Source organism: Panicum virgatum, chromosome 8K (assembly GCF_016808335.1).
Source record: "Panicum virgatum strain AP13 chromosome 8K, P.virgatum_v5, whole genome shotgun sequence".
NCBI classification, from domain to species: domain Eukaryota; kingdom Viridiplantae; phylum Streptophyta; class Magnoliopsida; order Poales; family Poaceae; genus Panicum; species Panicum virgatum.
Window position 1 is genome coordinate 3,924,718 of NC_053143.1, and position 15,687 is coordinate 3,940,404.

Here is a 15,687-nt window from a genome sequence, read left to right on the forward strand (position 1 = left end):
GCAACTCTCGGCCCACGACAAAAAAAAGTCGCCACCCAGGAACGATGACGTGGCGAGTCCTTTGCCGTGTGCCCTGCCGACATGGCACATGGGAAAGTTCAAATCTTTGCCGTGTGCCTTGGCTTTTGCACACGTCAAAGATTGGTTCCTTTGCCGTGTGGCATGGTTTTTGCACATGGCAAAGGTCCCTGATTCAATTTTTTTTGTTTGTTGATTATGTATATGGTACCTCAAGCATTTCATATATATCACAATGATTATTTTATGTATCCAAATAAGCATTACAAGCATTTGATACACAAATACAAATAAAGTTTTGTTATCGACAACCACAAGTACTGGTCGAGTCCATACAAGTTCATACAAATCAAGTTCATACAAATTCATACAAGTGGTATAAAGCAAGTCCATACAACGTAACTCACGAGGCCGACGGCGGCGGGTGCGGCGGCCACATCGACGACTGCGGCCATGTAGGCATCTGCGACCAACCTTGCTGCGGTGGTGGTGGTGGGTGTTGCTGCTGCTGAATCCAAGCCACCCATTGAGGTGGTGGCCACACAAATTGCTGAGGCTGCTGAGGCTGTTGCACCGGAGGCGAGAAGTCAGGATTTACTGGCCCATCATTGAATGCCGCCGACTGATTCTGCACATAAACGAATATATATATGGCATGTGTTACATAAGAATTGAGTTACCAGCATTCAAACTTAGGCATAAGAATTGAGTTACATAAGAATAAAACTACAAGCATTAGCCTAAGTTATAAGTCATTGTAGATGTATCATAAGGCATTATTTCTAAGTCATTCTAGATTAATGGTAAGTCACTAAGATGAATGAAACTCGATAGGAATCAAAGCCACTTACGGTAGGAGGAGTTTCTGCCTGACGAGCAAGTGGGGCCGGAGGGAATTGTGGAGGCAAAACACCCATCGCCGAGCTCAGGCTTTGCATAAATGTTAGAGCTTGATCCAATTTTTGCTGCATCTCGTCCCGCTCGGCCCGCCACCTCTCCTCTACCGCCTCCTGCCGTGCTTGAAAGGCTGCTTCCATCTAGGCCTAAAGGATTTGATCCCATGGTTAGAATTCAAAGTAAACATATGTAAAAATGGAGGAACGATGGATGAAACAGAAATAACCTTGACAGCCTCAATCTGAGTCTATGTAGTGTCTGGCCGTGGGCGTATGGCTGGGCTTGAGCTGGTACTCCTGGCTCGAATCTGCGAGAGAGTGGGAGTAGTCGCTGTGTCGATTAAGCTATCGCCAAACCAGTACCGTCCATGCTTCTTGCCTCCTCCCGCCCTCATGAGGACTTCTCCATCAATGGGCTCATTGATCACATCAAACTCCGGCCCATGAACTTTGTGCCATCGAGGTGTACCCACTGAGGCGGCTGCGGACGCTTGCGTTGCTGTACGCTTCGGGCGGATCTTGCGGGTTGAAGGTGACATCGGACGTCGTCTTCCCTTTGTGGGCCAAATAGTATGCCTGGACTTGGGTGCAAGGCACACCACCATGTGATGCCGACAACGAAAAAAGGAAGATGATTAGAAATTATGCAGAATTAAGTGTTAGAATAAAGAAATTAATTCACATACATATCTAGCTGCGTACGCCTTGAGGTTACGGTTGCCCTGATGGTGCGATGCACCTGGCATCATCAAACGCCGCTGCCGGGCAGCCTCGTGCATCTCCAGCCATTCTTGCGAGTACCACCAGTCCACTATCATTTCTCAGCACAGATAATCATTGGCAATCCACCATGGAGGCACCTGCACATCATCAAGTTATGACATGTAAGAAGAACAAATGGAGCATAGTTGATTTAAGTAAGATTGAGTATTTACCCGCAAGTACTGTTCTCGGGTGAGTCTGATATCTCTCGCTGGTCCTTTGTAGATCCTTACTTTTTTGATCTTAGCCTTGTAGTCGATGATGGCCTGGATGCGCGCCTCGTAAAGTATATCTGCCACCAGCTTGTAACATGCTTTGCTAGCCACCTGCATCACTCTGGGCATCATTCCCTCCTCGCATCTGTAGAAATCCTACACAAAAACATGAACAAAGTCATTATTTCAAAAATGTGCAATGAATATGATGTATTCGTAAATGTAGTGCCATGAACACTTACCCATAGTTCGCTCAACACCCGGTGCGCCTTGTTGTCGAATGCCCTGCCTTCCGTATCTGGTGCATCCGGTGCGGCGATGTAGTGCTCCCAACGAAGACGCCGGCTGACGTACCCCAGCAATATCCATGGTACCTGGGTAGTGTCGCTTGCAGAGCAGTCCCAGGATGCCATTGGCCATGCGGTTGTGAGCAACACCTGGAACAACTATCACAAAGTTTCTGCATAAGTTATTGAGAGATAATATTAGTGTCAATTGTGATGTTGAATATATCAAAAGGAAACGTATTAAAATCTTCTAAACTTACTTACCTTTTCCCGTCAGGTCGGAGGACCGGTCGGTGCTCTAGAGGTATCGAACGATCCGGGAGCCTCGAGGGGCCTCGCTGCCAGACGGTAGGTACGCCCAAGTCCTCCTCCTCCTCGGCCACCCCCCCTCCTCCTCCTCCTCCTCCTCCTCCTGCTCCTGCTCCTGCTCCACCTCCTCAGCACCCGCCTCCTGCTCCTCCTCCTCCTCCTCCTCCTCAGGAGGAGCCCCTCTATCGGTGTTTTACCGTCGGGTTCTCTGAGGGGTATCCCGAGGAGAGTGGTTATGAGTAGGGAGTCGCCGAGATCAGAACGCGATGGTGCAAGGAACACAAGGATTTAGACAGGTTCGGGCCGCCGGAGCGTAATACCCTACGTCTTGTGTGGTGGTTTGTATTCCCTTTGGTATTGTTGGTTTTTTTTGGAGGGGTCCCTGTCTGCCCTTATATATCTTGGGGGGACAGGGTTACATGGAAATTCTTATTTGAGTTTTGTTAGGATCCTAGTCCGAGGGGTTCAGCTAGTTCCCGAGTACGTCGACTAGTTCTACTCCTATTCGGGTAGATACAAAAGAGGTAGGGTATATCCATGCGTTACTCCCTACTCTAGAATATTCCGTGCCCATGGGCAGTCCCGCTGTCCTGGGTCCGACAAGCCCCCGAGCTCTTTGTAGTCGAGTCCTGCAGGCATCGAGTGCTTCTGAAGACGTCTGCCGGGTACTTCGAGAACTTCTGGAATTCCGCTCGCGTAGTCGAGTGCTTCGGGTGCTTCTGGAACAGGTCGTCCATCCTCAAAGTCCCTCGAGTGCTTGGTGTAGTCTTCCGAGTACTTCTTCGGCTGCATCGAGGCTATGAGGTGCTCAAGCCCCGAATCTGTCTTGGTATATGGTGCGTGATGTACTCGCGCTCCATATGGAGTAGCCCCCGAGCCTTAGTTTGATTCGATGAATCAGGCTAAGGATCAGCTTAGTCTTTTGGGTTCTTCTATCTTCTATTTGATGTCTGGAACTTTTTTCGAAAAAAATTGTTGTTTATGACACGTATTCCACAGCCCCTGAGCCTTTAATTCAAATCCTTGATTTGGGGTTAAGGGTCCAAGAGAATCGTGTGCCGTCCTCTTGTGATCTTTCTGAAATCGTCAGTGCTGCAGTGAATCGTCTGAAAAGGTGGAGGTGCGGTGTACTGTTTGCCCGTGGGTTCACGTGGCGAGTACTGCTGTAGAATCTTTTCTGTTTCGCCCGTGAGCCTCCCTTCCTTTGGATGTCACGGGCTGAGCTGCGGTTCTGCTGCTTCTTCTATTTAAGCAGGGTCTGCAGCACTTGAATCTTCATTCTTGCAGTTGTATCCATGGGTTCCAAGTGGAGTTCTTCACTAGAGAGTACTCGACCTCCTGATGAGAGTACTCGATTCATCCTTGTAGGCGCTAGAAGAGTGTTTGCAAGCAGCACAAACGCTTGTTATCTCTCAGGCCGACACCTTTGCTCCTCACATCGTAGCCATCCTGGTTGTCTTGATAGAGAGCTGGTGGAAGCCGTGTCAGAAGCTTTTCAGGTGGGAACTGTGGTTGTCTCCCCCCTGATGGCCTCTGGAGAGATGGCATTGTTTTTGTTGCAAAACGTATCAGGGAGAAGAACAGATGCAAGAAGATCAGGGAGAAGAACAGATGCAAGAAGAGGATTCAAGTGCTGCAGACCCTGCTTAAATAGAAGAAGCAGTAGAACCATAGCTCAGCCCGTGACATCCAAAGGAAGGAGGGCTCACGGGTGAAACAGAAAAGATTCTACAGCAGTACTCGCCACGTGAACCCACGGGCAAACAGTACACCGCACCTCCACCTTTTCAGAAGATTCGCTGCAGCCCTTACGATTTCAGAAAGATCACAAGAGGACGTCACACGATTCTCCTGGACCCTTAACCCCAAATCAAGGATTTGAATTCAAGGCTCGGGGGCTGCAGAATATGTGTCATAAATAGCAACTTTTTTCTTTTATTTGATGGTCGGTTGGCTGGTTGCCTTTTTATGAAGCTTGTCATTGGCTGTCTTGAATCATTTCTTCGAGTACCATAGTAATCGATTTACTTATCGTCTCGTGGACGAGTAGTTCCTTTGTAGGAAGTGGGGAGATTGTTCGAGTACTGTTGTAGTCGACTTATTCTCTTCTCGAAGTCGAGTGCGTAGCAGTTGATGGATTGTTACCTTTTGGATGACTAAGTCCTTGCTGGAGATAGGGATATTTTGTTACCCGAGAGTCGAGTACCTAAGTAGTCGATCAATTGTTGTCTCATGGATGGAGAAATCCTTTTGGAAGATAGGGAGATCATCCTGTCCGTAGATCGAGTACCAAAGTAGTTGATTAATTCGTCGTCTCATGGATGAGAAAGGATCCTCTTGGGAGATAGGGAGCTTGTCCCTCTGAAGGTCGAGTACCGCAGTAGTCGAATAAGTCGTCATCTCATGGACGAGAAAAATAGGGAGCATGTCCCATCCGGGGATCGAGTATCGCAGTAGTCGAATGAGTTGTCATCCCATGGACGAGAAAAATAGGGAGCGTGTCCCATCCGGAGATCGAGTACCACAGTAGTCGAATGAGTTGTCGTCTCATGGACGAGAAAAATAGGGAGTGTGTCCCATCCGGAGATCGAGTACCGCAGTAGTCGAATTAGTTGTTGTCTCATGGACGAGAGTAGAGAACTTGTCTCTAGGGCTGTAGGCCCTGACTACTTGATTCGCCGTGCCTTTGACTCTGAGTGAACAAAGAAATGTTGGTATTTGGGGTAGTCGAAGGAGTAACCACCCCAGGGGAGGGGGAGCTCATGTCTCTTAGGTTGTAATCCTGAAGGTGGTAGAGAACTTGTTTCTAGGGATGCAAGGCACATGTCCCTTAGCCCAGTTACTCGATTCGCCATGCCTTTGACTCTGAGTAAACAAAGAAAGGTTGGTATTCGAGGTAACTGATGGAGTGAAGTCTCCTAAAGAAGTAACCCCTTGGGAGGGTGGAGCTCATGTCTCCGATAACGAGATATTCTCTTTCATCCAATTTTGAAGCACTCGAATTCTTTATATTGGAATTTTACTCGGGTGGATCTATCTTGGCCTTTATTGGGTGAAAGGCCGAGAGTCGACTTGAGTATTTGTCTTCTGCCAACATGAGTGCTTTGGGAACTGAGTCAGAGCTCGGGCGAACCCATCCTAGACTTTATTGGATGTAAGACAGGGGGTAAGCCCAATAGATGACTCGAGTCAGAGCTCGGGCGAACCCATCCTAGACTTTATTGGGTGTAAGACCGGGGGTAAGCCCAATAGATGACTCTCTTTAGTTTCTTCTTTCTGTCAACACGAGTGGTGAACTGAGTCAGAGCTCGGGCAAACCCATCCTAGCCTTTATTGGTTGTAAGGCCGGGGGTAAGCCCAATAGATGGCTCTCTTGGGTAACTGGCATGCTTGATTCTTCATTGGAAGGGATTTTGCTCGTGTTAGCTTTCTTTTTGTTGTCTTGGTTGGCAGAAGTTGGTGGTGCTCCGAGTGCTTTGCGAAGAGTGCTGCATTGGAAGCTCGAGTGCTTTTGTTTGGGATGCAGGAAGCATCTTGAATGGATTTTCTGGTGAGTAGAATCAGCCGTCGACTGCTTTGATTGAGAAGGAGGTGCTGCCTTGTCGTGACGCCGTTTTCACGAATTGTACCCGTAGATATCGGGTATTTGGTAATTAGATGTCGGGCTGTAGGCTTCGACTTCCTCATAATCTTCTCTTTTGTTGATGATGATTATTTTTGCATTGCGACCAATGTTGATGGCATTGTGTAAGTCACTGTTGGAGTAGTCGAACGAGTCGCCGAATTATTGATGATGCTCTGTCTTGAGGATCATCTTCGGGTTGTTGTCTAGATGGACGGTGACTGTGATTCCTGGTGGAGGATTCTCGTAGCTAACTGCTGCTGCTTCCGTTATCTCCGGTTTAGAGAGGAATTCATCATAGTCCAAGTCTTCTAGTGTTGTGTACTCACTTTTTTGGTTTGCAGTATCCGGAAGAAAAGCCATGAAAATTTCGGGATTATGGCCGCGGGTTTTCGAATTGATGTTGTCTTCCTTGAGCGGAAGACCTTGCTGGAATGGTAGTTCTTCGTCTTCTGAAAGTTGCTGCCTCTTTTCTCGATTTGTGGACTGCCGTTCTCTTTTTATAGTGACTGTAGAAGTCGACTTCTTGTCGGATTCGGTCTCCTTGTCCGAGTCGAGTTGTGGTGCGAGTCGGTTTCTTTTGATGTCCGAAACCGGGTAGACTTCCTTGTCTTGCTTGACTCGGGGAGAGGATCCGAGAGTGTGTCGCAGAAGGTCTTCATCGTGTGGGATGTGGTCCGCTGGGGGCCATCCGCCTTCGATTCGAACTGAGAGTTCATTTATGAATTTGTTGTATTTGTCCAAATTGTTCCATTTTTCCGAAGAACGTATCAGCGGCATGCGGTGATCTTCTTGCGGGGTAGGGGAATTTGGAGTTTGGACGATGTTACACTAGCGACTCATCTAGTGTTCAATTGAAACAGAGTCTTCTGATAATTGTTGGTCCAGTGGCCTTTGCGAGTCATCCCATAGCTTCTTCGCTTTAGACTGCTCCCAGAGAGCTTTAAGCTTGTTGGGATTGCTTAATCCTTCCATGAACAGATCGATGTCGTGTGACCATTCGGCTAGTTCGTCTGGGGAAATTGGTTCATCCAATTCTTCGAGATATGCGATGAAAGCTTGATCTTGTTTCAGCTCTGCAGAGTTGAGAGTCCACTGGTTTGAGCATTATTCGAGAGAAGTGTTGATGTTGAACGTGTCTTCAGCTTTCTGAAGGCAGTGCTCGATCTTTTCATCAATATCGTCGATGTTTGAAAAAGTGTTTTTTGACTACTTCTTTTTGCGAGTAGTTTTCTTAAAGCTAATCCTTGACTTTTTCTTCCGAAGACTTGGTTCAGCAACGTGGGTGCAATTGAGAAGTGGAGTCTTTCCATCTATGGGAGTCTTTTGCTTGGAATCTTCCAGTAATTTATCCAAATCCTCCTCTAACTCGAAGAGTGTTTTGGTTCTGATTGCGTGGAATTCGGTTTGAATTCGGGCTTTATTGCTGAGGTTTGAAAATCTGATTTCTTCGAGTTGATCGATGAATTCGTCGAATTCATGGCGTTTTGCGGCTTCCGAAACTTCTGGAGGATCTTGATTGATTGAGCGGCTTTCGAAACCGCCTGATCCGTTGGCGACGAAGATCCAAGAGCCGACGCGAAAGGAGGTCCCTTTTTCAAGCACCGGGTTGTCGTCGAGAGAAGCCATCGGGTTCTTCTGATGATCGTTGGCGAGAGGCCCCCACGGTGGGTGCCAGCTATTGGTGTTTTACCGTCGGGTTCTCCGAGGGGTATCCCGAGGAGAGTGGTTATGAATAGGGACTCGCCGAGATCAGAACGCGATGGTGCAAGAAACACAAGGATTTAGACAGGTTCGGGCCGCCGGAGCGTAATACCCTACGTCCTGTGTGGTGGTTTGTATTCCCTCTGGTATTGTTCGATGTTTTTTGGAGGGGTCCCTGTCCGCCCTTATATATCTTGGGGGGTGTAAGCATCTAGTCCCTCAAGGTATGTTTCCGTGATTAATGACAACCATTAATGTGACTAATGAGTTTGTGTAGCTTAATAGATCATTATTGCTCATTTGGTCATATGTCAAAAGAGGCCCCTCAATTTCGTTATCCAAAAAGGCGATCAAGGTATTCAACTCAAAAAAATGTCAAGACTAAGGATCTTTCTAGTCCTAAGTGTCATAAGGCTGAGAAGGACACTTAGGTTAGTATAGGTTTTATAGTTTTGTAGTGATCGCACTATTAAGAGGGGTTAAGGTCAAGTAACTTGAGCATGGACATGGTCATTTAAAAATGGATGCACACTATGGTCACTCAGGTTTCTAGAAGTTCAAATAAGTGGTTTTCAACTTATATCTCAAGAATATTTGGATTTCACTCCAGACTCAAATCAGAAAAGGCAAAATCAGAAAAAGTCTATACACCGGTTTAACCGACGCTTCCACTTTTCTATACGTCGGTTAAACGCAGTCAGCAGAGTCTGGACAGATTCTATTCACCGGTTAAACCGATGTTGTTGGAATTAACGTCGGTGCATTAGTCCAGAGTTGGTTTTTCCAGGGCATTTCAAGTTCAATACACCGGTTAAACCGACGCTGTTTGAAATGAAACGTCGGTGCAATTGACCAGTGAGATGGTTTTTCCAGGGATTTCAGAAGTTGTACTCACCGGTTAAACCGACGATGGTTTTGAGTTAACGTCGGTGCAGTTGTCCAGAGACTTGGTCTTTTAGTTGATCAGTGGACAACTACACTCACCGGTTAAACCGATGATACGTCAGTTAATCTGCCCAAGTTGTAACGGCTAGTTTTCAGAATGGGCAGTTTACATTCATCGGTTAAACCGACGCTGACTATTGGAGGTACGTCGGATTAACCGACGCTACGCAGTTTTCTGGCAGCTTTTCTCCAACGGCTCTATTCGTGTGACCTGCCTATATATACCCCTCCAATGGGTCATTTTGCACTCTCTTGACACCAGGCAACATTCATACACTCAAACTTTGTTGAGAGCCACCTTGAGCTTCACCATTCACATATTTGTTCATTCAATCAATCAAGAAGCAAGACTAAGGACTTGAGTAGAGAGAAGCTTGTGTGCATCCGTTCTTGGTGATCGGTTCTTGCTCAAGTGAAGACCCTAGCTTGTTACTCTTGGTGATTGGCAGCACCTAGGCGATCTTGGTGATTGAAGGTGTTTCTTCCGGAGCTTGCCAACGATTGTGGGAGCCCGAAGAAGGTTGTACGTGGCTTGAGCTCCACCACGCCGGGATGGTGAACGGAGACTCTTAGTGAGCGCCCTCGTCTCGGTGAATTGGGAGGTGACAAGACTCTTAGTGAGTGTCACAACGTGGATTAGGGGTGTGTGCCAACACATCGACACCACGGGAAAAAATCCGATTGTCTCTTGCCCACTCTTTACTTTCAAGCACTTACTTTCATGCAATTATTCATGTGCTTGACCTTAGAGATCATAGCTTAGCTCTACCCTACTTAGTTTCTTATCTAGTTGTATCTTCATAAGCTTGTGTAGTTTGCTTAGCTAGCCGGTTGGTGAATTGAGCCTCACTAGTATTGCATAGGTTAATGTTGCTTTACTTTGTTTTAGAATTTTTGAAAAAGGCCCAATTCATCCCCCCTCTTGGTCCATCGATCCTTACAATTGGTATCAGAGCCTCGTTGCTCATTTGGATCATTAGGCTTCACCGCCTAGAGCTATAGCCAAGATGAGTGGTTCGCCGCCTCACTTCGGGGGCAAGAACTTTGCGTATTGGAAAGTTCGCATGGCCGCATACCTTGATGCGATTGCCCCCGAAGTGTGGTTGGCAACTAAGACCGGGTTCACCGGAACTCCCACCACGGAACAATAAAAATGGAATGCAAAGGCTAGAAATGCAATTTTCGAAGCCATTAGTGAGGAAGTCTTTGCTAGAGTAAATGGCATGGACTTAGCAAGTGATATTTGGAAAGAGCTAATTGAAATTCATGAAGGCTCTACAAAAGTTCGTGAGCAAAAGTATCACTTGTTTAGAGCTAAATATGATTCCTTTAAGATGCTAGCTTATGAAAATTGCAATGATATGTATTCTCGCTTGAATGTCATTGTCAAGGACATTAATGTCCTTGAAGTTTCTAAAATTGACAGTGGCTCCATCAACCGCAAGATTCTCATGCTCCTACCAAAGCCCAAATACAACATCATAAATGCTATGCTTCAAAAGGAGAATCTTGATACAATGGAAGTGGGAGAGCTTGTGGGTGAAATCCGTGCTCATGAAATGGGGATCCTTGGTATGTCCGAAGAGCCAACTACAAGCAAAACAATTGCTCTCAAAACCAAGGCCAACAAGCACCGCAAGCTCAAGATGGTCAAGCAAGAATCAAGCTCAAGCAATGAAGAAGAAGATCATCATGAAAGCTCATCCGATGAAGAAGATGATAGAGAACTTGCTCTCATGATGAGAAAGTTCACACGCTTGAATGACAAGATAAACAAGAAGTGTTTCAACTTTGACCCTAAAAGAAGAATGTTTCGGCCATGGGGAGATGTCAAGAACAAAACTTGCTACAATTGTGGAGAAAAAGGCAACATCTCTCCCGATTGCCCTAAGCCGGACAAGAGAAAGAAGGACAATAAAAGCAAATATCGACATGATTCAAGCGATGATGAAGAGGATGAAAAGAAGAACAAGAACAAGAAGGTTGGGAAGAAGAAAAGCCATGATAAGAAGACCAAGCTCTTCCCAAAGAAGAAAGGGCACACCAAGAGAAGCTTCTTGGTGGAAAAACAAGAGTGGGTGACCGATGTCTCATCAAGCGAAGATTCAAGTGATGAAGAAGACATCGTCACCATCGCCCTCACAAATGAAGAACCACCACTACCTCCGCCTCCCATGTGCCTCATGGCAAAAGGTAACACAAATGTATGTGAGGTGGATAGTGAAGATGATAGTGATGAAGAGCTTGACCCTTATGAGTTTACCAACCTCATTAATGAATATACATCCGTCATCAAGAGGGAAAAGGGCAAAGTCAAGATTCTTGAGAGCACTCATGCCAAGTTAGAGCTTGCCCACTCCGACTTGCTTGGCAAGTACAATGACTTGCTCAAAAAGCACAATGAGTCACTTGTACTTGCTAAGCAAGTTGAAGAGAGCCACAAAAAGCTTAAACAAGAGCATATGGAGTTGGCTCACAAGTATCAAGCACTTGAATTTGCCTATGAAGCAATTGACCCAAGTCTTGAGAACTTTGTCAATGAAACCATTGAAAAGGTCAATGCTTCTACTTCATGTGATGACCTACTCATCAATGCAAATGCCAGTAATATTGTGCCCGAGCTTGCTCCTTCTAGGGAAAAGGAATTAATGGATCAAGTGGCAAGCCTCAAGAGTAGTGTGGAGAAGCTCTCAAGAGGAGAATACATCCACAAGGAAATTCTCTTCAACAATGCATGTGACTATGGCAAGAGAGGTCTTGGTTCATTTCCGGAGCCAAATCAAGGCACCACTCCTTCTCCGGAGATCAAGACTAGCTTCATCAAGGAAGTTGGTTCATATTGCCAACATTGCCAAGTCACCGGGCACCACACTAGGGAGTGCACCTTACCATCACGTCCTCTTCCCACTTTACCAAAGAATTACTCATCAATGTTTCAAAATAACCATTTTCTCTTGAGTAAAGTGAAGGGCAAGGTGAAGGCCAAATTCATTGGCAAAATTGCTAAGGAGTCAAAGAAGAAGCTCCCCAAGCAACTTTGGGTCCCAAAAGCTCTTGTCACACATGTGCAAGGCCCAAAGGTTGTTTGGGTTCCTAAAACTCAAAAGTGAATTCTCATGTGTGTAGGTGAACTACAAAGCCGGTGGAAAACATTGGGTACTTGATAGCGGTTGCTCTCAACACATGATCGGCAATGATAGCATGTTCACCTCTCTTGAAGACCCCGGCGATCATGAACATGTCACCTATGGTGATAACTCAAGGGGGAAAGTCTTAGGTTTGGGTAGAATAGCAATCTCAAAAGATTTATCTATTTCTAATGTCTTGTTTGTAGAAGCACTTAGTTTTAATCTCATTTCTATTGCTCAATTATGTGATTTTGGACTAACGTGTACCTTTGACAAGAATGGTATTATAGTAACTCATGAAGAAGACAAGTCATTGGTATTTACGGGGTTTAGGCATGTCAACATTTACTTGGTGGATTTCTTTTCAAAGCAAACAAGCACCATGACATGCCTCTTCACCAAGTCATCTCTTGGGTGGCTTTGGCATAGAAGAATTGCTCATATTGGCATGAGCAACCTCAAGAAAGCCCACAAGAGAGGGATGATCACCGGCTTGAAGGACGTTACTTTTGACAAGAACAAATTATGTAAAGCATGTCAAGCCAGAAAGCAAGTTGCAACACATCATCCCATCAAGACGATGTTGTCCACCTCCAAGCCGCTCGAGCTACTACACATGGATCTTTTTGGTCCAACTACATACAAGAGCATTGGTGGTAACCTCTATTGCCTAGTAATCGTTGATGATTTTTCACGTTACACTTGGGTCATGTTTCTAGGCGATAAGGGTGAAACTCCGGAAATCTTCAAGACATTTGCAAGAAGAGCTCAAAGGGAGTACAACTCCCCAATTGTGAAGATTCGGAGTGACAACGGCACCGAGTTCAAGAATATGAAGATTGAAGAATGGTGCGATGAAGAGGGCATCAAGCATGAGTTCTCCGCCACCTACACGCCTCAACAAAATGGAGTAGTGGAAAGAAAGAAAGAACAAGACACTCATCACCCTAGCAAGAGCAATGTTGGATGATTATGGCACGTCCGAGAAGTTTTGGGCGGAAGCAATCAACACGGCGTGTCATGCATCCAACCGAGTGTATCCTCACCGACTCCTCAAGAAAACTCCATACGAGCTCATCACCAGGAAGAAACCAAATATATCCTACTTTCGAGTCTTTGATTGCAAATGCTTCATCTATAAGAAGAAAATGCTCGGTAAGTTTGAAAGTAGATGTGATGAGGGTTTCTTTCTTGGTTATGCATCAAACTCCAAAGCATATAGAGTATTCAATCAAACCTCCAGGTTAGTTGAAGAAACATGTGATGTGGAGTTTGATGAATCTAATGGCTCCCAAGAGGAGGTTGTTGGCTATGACAATATAGGTGATGAGGAGATTGATGAAGCTTTGAAGAAGATGTCCATTGGGATATCAAGCCGGAAGAGGTGCATGAAGGCAATGATCAAGGGGGAGGACCTTCCTCATCTACACCAAGCACATCTACGGCACCCCAAGTGGATGAAGATCAAGAGAAAGATGATCCACAACCTCAAGAAAATGTGCCAACGCCAACACCCCAAGTCCAAGAACAAGAAGAGCAAAATGTTCCACCACAAGCACAAGTCACCCATGATCCACCCCAACAAGCATCCACGCAAGTACCGCTAGTGAAGCATGGTCGCATCTCCAAGGATCATCCAATTGGTCAAATCATTGGTAGTCCTTCCAAGGGAGTAAGAACTCGCTCTAAGCATGCTTCATTTTGCGAATATTACTCGTTCGTTTCTTGTATTGAACCCACTAGCATAGATGAAGCACTTGAGGACTCGGATTGGGTGATAGTCATGCAAGAAGAATTGAACAACTTCACAGGCAATGAAGTTTGGGTCCTCGAAGCTCCTCCAAAAGACAAGAACATCATCGGCACTAAGTGGGTCTTTTGGAACAAGCAAGATGAACATGGGGTGGTGATACGCAACAAAGCAAGACTTGTGGCAAAAGGGTTTTCTCAAGTCGAAGGTTTGGATTTTGGTGAAACTTTTGCTCCGGTCGCAAGACTTGAAGCTATCCGCATCCTTCTTGCTTACTTTTCACATCATAATATTAAGTTATATCAAATGGATGTGAAAAGTGCATTCTTAAATGGCGTAATTAACGAACTTGTTTATGTTGAGCAACCTCCCGGGTTTGAAGATCCGAGGAATCCTAATCATGTTTATAGGTTGCACAAGGCACTCTATGGGCTCAAACAAGCTCCAAGGGCTTGGTATGAGAGGCTTCGTGACTTCCTAATCATGCAAGGCTTCAAGATCGGGAGGGTGGACACCACTTTGTTCACAAAAGACATCAACGGGGATCTTTTCATTTGTCAAATTTATGTTGACGATATTATCTTTGGCTCAACTAACGATTCACTAAGCCATGAGTTTGCTACCATGATGTCTAGGGAATTCGAGATGTCCATGATTGGCGAATTGACCTTCTTCCTTGGTTTTCAAGTCAAACAATTGAAGGAAGGGACATTCATCCATCAAGAAAAGTATACTAAAGATATCTTGAAGAAGTTCAAGATGGATGAGTGCAAGCCAATCAAGACACCCATGGCAACTAATGGGCATCTCGACTTGGATGTGGACGGTAAACCGGTTGATCAATCCCTCTATCGTTCTATGATAGGGTCTTTGCTTTACCTTACCGCATCTAGGCCTGATATAATATTTAGTGTGTGCTTGTGTGCCCGCTTTCAAGCAAACCCAAAGGAATCACACCTCTCGGCTGTGAATAGGATCCTTCGGTATCTCAAGCACACCCCTAGCATAGGCTTGTGGTACCCCAAAGGCGCTAGCTTAGATCTCTTGGGATACTCGGATTCGGATTTTGCCGGAAGCCGTGTGGATCGCAAGAGTACCTCCAGGGGTTGCCACTTGCTTGGGCGTTCTCTAGTTTCTTGGTCGAGTAAGAAGCAAAATTCCGTGGCTTTGTCCACCGCGGAAGCGGAATATATAGCGGCCGGTGCATGTTGTGCCCAAATCCTATATATGAAGCAAACCCTTTTGGACTTTGGTGTGAAACTAGATAGGATCCCACTCCTTTGTGACAATGAAAGTGCCGTAAAAATTGCCAAGAATCCGGTTCAACACTCTCGCACAAAGCACATTGATATTCGCCATCACTTCTTGCGTGATCACGAAGCCAAAGGAGACATATCTCTTCAAGGTGTGAGATCCGAGGAGCAATTGGCGGATATTTTCACAAAACCATTAGACGAGAGTACTTTTGTAAGGCTAAGGAATGAGCTTAATGTGCTAGATGCGGCAAACGTCATGTAAGTTGCCATGTCATATAGAAAAATGCATACATATAGGACACTTGTCTAACCATGGTAAGATAGTGATGAGCAAGGGTTTAGCTAGAGGTGGTGGTTCACTTGTTTTCCTCTAGGCTTGAAGAAAGGCTCATCATGAAGAAGCTTCCCGTGGGTTCAAACTTGACAAGTAGATCTTAAATTCTTGTTATGTATTTCTTGTCATATAGATGTGCACTTCATGTTTACTTTTACTTTCGCATATGGTTGTAGCTTGCACCATCATTGCATGCGTAAGGGTCACAAAGGAGATCACTTGATGAAAATGAGACTTGTTTCATATACAAGATCTTAATTCATGAAAAGTGAAAAGAGCAAAGTGTTAGGTGCGTTATTGCCTAGTGAGCAATGTCATGATGAGTTTGAAGCTTTCTATCTTCAATATTCCTATGACATGGCTCATACATTTTATTTGGCACTTTGTCTCGCTTTGCGGCTTTTCCTTGTGTTCAAAAAGAAAAATATTTAAGCTAGTGTGCTATCCTATTTATTTTGAGG

At 45.4% G+C, this 15,687-nt stretch overlaps 1 protein-coding gene across 1 annotated transcript; it reads right to left on the bottom strand.

Moving 5' to 3' along the window:
• Positions 1–421: 421 nt before the first annotated feature.
• LOC120646521 (branchpoint-bridging protein-like) lies at positions 422–1,055 on the bottom strand. Its single transcript, XM_039923069.1, has 2 exons — positions 870–1,055; positions 422–646 (listed from the first exon to the last, which is right to left on the bottom strand). The coding sequence occupies exons 1-2, from the start codon at positions 1,053–1,055 to the stop codon at positions 422–424; spliced, it is 411 nt and encodes a 136-aa protein (XP_039779003.1).
• Between the last annotated feature and the right edge of the window lie 14,632 nt (positions 1,056–15,687).